This window comes from Aplysia californica, unplaced genomic scaffold (assembly GCF_000002075.1).
Source record: "Aplysia californica isolate F4 #8 unplaced genomic scaffold, AplCal3.0 scaffold00912, whole genome shotgun sequence".
Taxonomy (NCBI): domain Eukaryota; kingdom Metazoa; phylum Mollusca; class Gastropoda; order Aplysiida; family Aplysiidae; genus Aplysia; species Aplysia californica.
This window is the reverse complement of record NW_004798182.1, coordinates 86,599-90,355: the sequence shown is the minus strand read 5'-3', so window position 1 is coordinate 90,355 and position 3,757 is coordinate 86,599. Positions and strand designations below refer to the sequence as shown.

At 40.9% G+C, this 3,757-nt stretch overlaps 1 protein-coding gene across 1 annotated transcript in view; it reads right to left on the bottom strand.

Moving 5' to 3' along the window:
- LOC101847155 overlaps positions 1–2,880 on the bottom strand; it is a 16,510-nt gene extending 13,630 nt beyond the window's left edge. Inside the window, exons 1-2 of the mRNA XM_035972933.1 lie at positions 2,788–2,880; positions 1,230–1,590 (exon numbers count right to left, since the gene is read on the bottom strand). Of these exons, the coding sequence (XP_035828826.1) occupies positions 1,230–1,510 (281 nt within the window). The 5' untranslated portion in view covers positions 1,511–1,590; positions 2,788–2,880. The remainder of the gene's footprint in view (positions 1–1,229; positions 1,591–2,787) is intronic.
- Between the last annotated feature and the right edge of the window lie 877 nt (positions 2,881–3,757).

Below are 3,757 nucleotides of genomic sequence, written 5' to 3'. Positions count from 1 at the left end.
AGAGAGAGAGAGAGAGAGAGAGGGGGGGAGTTCCAGACCTACTGTCTCACTGTCTGATCTGGAAAAAAAATGTGGAGTAAAAGAAAGAAAGCTTTTTTTTCATTTTTGGCAAAGTGTTATGATAATGCTCATTATATTATACATATTAAAGAATAGGTCAAACAAGCTGGCTGTTACTATATATATCGGCCAATTGCGTACTCCTAACGTTCTCTAACTATCAGCGTGTGAGTGTGTCTCTCAGTCATAGGACGAACCCGCCATGAACGACCCTGTTTACGCGAGTAAAAATAAAAGTAAAGTTGTTCCCGCATCCGATCCCGACATTGGGGATTGCGTTGTTAGTGAGACAACTTCCTGGGCCTTCGGCATATTGTGGTAGGGTGGCCAGTTCCTTTCCACTCCGCCTTTACCTCCCCAACTCGAAGTCCATTACTGCTGGGTGGGCAGGATGGGGCGAAAAAAATGGATGTCCGAAACGAGGCTCGAACCCGGACTTTCCGCTTTGGAGACGAGCGCACTAACCGCTCCGCCACCGCTCCCTTAACGCGCACAAACAACACCAACAACAAACTTTAAAGCTGTTCACTGGTGGGAGGTAGGCGGGTGCTCCGGTTCGATTAGCTCTTTCTTTCCTGTTCTATTGTCCTTATCTCTCCTCCTTCTTTCATTGTATCTTACTCTGTAGTGACCCTTCAAATCTAAGGTGGCGTCTGTAGCCTTGGCCCAGTGGTTAGGCTACCGGACTCATAATTGTGAGATTGCAGGTTCGGGGGTTCAAGCCTCAGTTCAGTCCAACGTTGTGTCCTTGGGAAAGACACTTTACACGAATTTTTTAATTGGTCTTTTCGGTGATGGACGTTAAACTCGAAGGTCCCGACTCTTAAATGTAATTAACAGTGTTGTATTTTCATCTAAAATCTTCGGCACTTATAATACCTGTTTATGTCGCAAGTGTCGTTAAACTTTTACTAAAGCAAAAAAAAAAACTAAAACTGTAGATCTAGCTGAAAAGAGGAAGACAAAGAACAGAAGATGAAGAAGAAGAAAAAGAAGAAGAAGAAGAAGAAGAAGAAGAACAACAACAACAACGACAACAACAACAACAACAACAACAACAATAGCAGCAGCAACAACAAAGATAGCTATTGACGATCGCCTGCCTCAGACGAAACTAGCCAACTTTCTTAGATCTATCTTAACGTAATCCAACACACTAACGAACTTACTGCGAGAACTGCCATCGAGCCGTGAGAATCGTGGCCACCGTTATGGGCATGCTCACTGTAGAGACCAGGAGGTCAGCGAAGGACAGGGACAGGATGAGCACATTGGACTCCGTGCGCAGGTCACGTGTGGTGAGAACAACCAACCAGAGAGATACATTGGCTGTGATGGCCGTGAGACAGATGACCGTGAGGATGGCGCCCTCTAGAGGTGCCTCCGCTGACCCCATTTGGCTTGAGTAGTCGTTAGCTTCTGTGGTGGGGGTGGTGGAGGTGGAGGACATAGGAGGGGGCGTGGGGGTGGGGTCTGGCGTGGTTTCTTCCTTGTACTCTTGGCGCTGTTATGATGTGGGGCGGGGAAGATCTGAGAGGAGAACACGAAACAAAATAATAATTATTTTGGTTGTGAGCTTTTTGAGGTCGACTCGTCAACAGACTGGATGCTGCATTACTGTTTTGTTTTTGTTTGTTTTGTTTGTTTTGTTTGTTTGTTTTGGGGAGAGGGTGTAGATCTAATTCCTTGTTAAACATAATGTTCTACTGGTCTATACTGCAACTGAGTCAATACGACATTATAAAGTCTTTCTTCTTTTCTTAAACTGATGGTGGGCAACACACGGCTGTGGCTTAAAACCTATCTTTCTTAACTAATTGTAAAGGCTAACGTATGCATAACCCAAATTAAATCCGTGGTGACAAAGTTTGGAATAAGCTTAAGACGATTTGTACGATTTAATTGGGCCTCAAAGTTATACACGAATCAATGGGTGCCAGCTAAACAGCTTGTTTTGCCTCGAACTTCGTCCTGGAATTATCTTTATCCAACACACGGTGCAGTAACACATGAGGACATCGCCACTGAATGAATTATTGCCTGGTTAGTTAACACAATCGACACAGGATGGGGAAGATATTTTTTCGTACAGAGCTTTTATTTAACATCAAACGGGGGTTGGGGGGGTGGGGGTTCCCAATCAAATTCATGGTAAAATTTGACGCCGTTCATGAATCTGAAGTCAACTGCGGAGTAGAAAAGAAGAAAGATGCGGTTTTGTTGTGGGTTGTTGGTTTTTTGGGGTGGGGGGAGGAGGTCATTGTTTTCTTGCCTACAGTGTACTGTATAATTATAATATACCGTCCATGTATGCTGTCCATGTTTATTTGAAAGTATACTTATTTATTATACTATCTTTAAGTAGTTAATCTTTAAGCTATTATGCTTTAACGTTGAGAAATACCTCTTGTCATCAATTTTATATCAGAACTAAATTAGTATTATTTGAGTTCAGCACAAAGACAGTTTTTAAGTTGTAAAGATTCAGTGTCATATCTTAAAGAATGATGCATGTACTACTGCAACCAACAGAAAAATGTTGCTTACAGCATAGTTTGCTGCCGCCACTCAAAATTCCATCGTCTCCAACGTTGATGGGTTGTACGATTGTGATAATGAATCCTCATGCTTGTAAAACATTAAACAAATTCTCTATAACATAAACGAAGAAACTATCAAGAACGTAAACATGAAATACCGTGAGTTTTTAAAGTATTGTAACTGCACCTTCAGTTTCACACGTATGGCAATCTGCCTCCCCTAAGTTTCGCCAGTGTTGAAAATTCATGGTAAAATTTGACGCCGTTCATGAATCTGAAGTCAACTGCGGAGTAGAAAAGAAGAAAGATGCGGTTTTGTTGTGGGTTGTTGGTTTTTTGGGGTGGGGGGAGGAGGTCATTGTTTTCTTGCCTACAGTGTACTGTATAATTATAATATACCGTCCATGTATGCTGTCCATGTTTATTTGAAAGTATACTTATTTATTATACTATCTTTAAGTAGTTAATCTTTAAGCTATTATGCTTTAACGTTGAGAAATACCTCTTGTCATCAATTTTATATCAGAACTAAATTAGTATTATTTGAGTTCAGCACAAAGACAGTTTTTAAGTTGTAAAGATTCAGTGTCATATCTTAAAGAATGATGCATGTACTACTGCAACCAACAGAAAAATGTTGCTTACAGCATAGTTTGCTGCCGCCACTCAAAATTCCATCGTCTCCAACGTTGATGGGTTGTACGATTGTGATAATGAATCCTCATGCTTGTAAAACATTAAACAAATTCTCTATAACATAAACGAAGAAACTATCAAGAACGTAAACATGAAATACCGTGAGTTTTTAAAGTATTGTAACTGCACCTTCAGTTTCACACGTATGGCAATCTGCCTCCCCTAAGTTTCGCCAGTGTTGAAAATTCATGGTAAAATTTGACGCCGTTCATGAATCTGAAGTCAACTGTGGAGTAGAAAAGAAGAAAGATGCGGTTTTGTTGTGGGTTGTTGGTTATTTGGGATGGGGAGAGGAGGTCATTGTTTTCTTTTTCTTTTTCTTTTTTTGAGGGGGTTATTATTATTGTTCTGGTGTTGGGGGGGGGGAAGAGGGGGGGGATTTTTTAGAGGTATCCTATTTATGTCCAATTTCAAATTTACCAAGCTTTACTACTGTTTGTATACAATTTATAAAGCATACA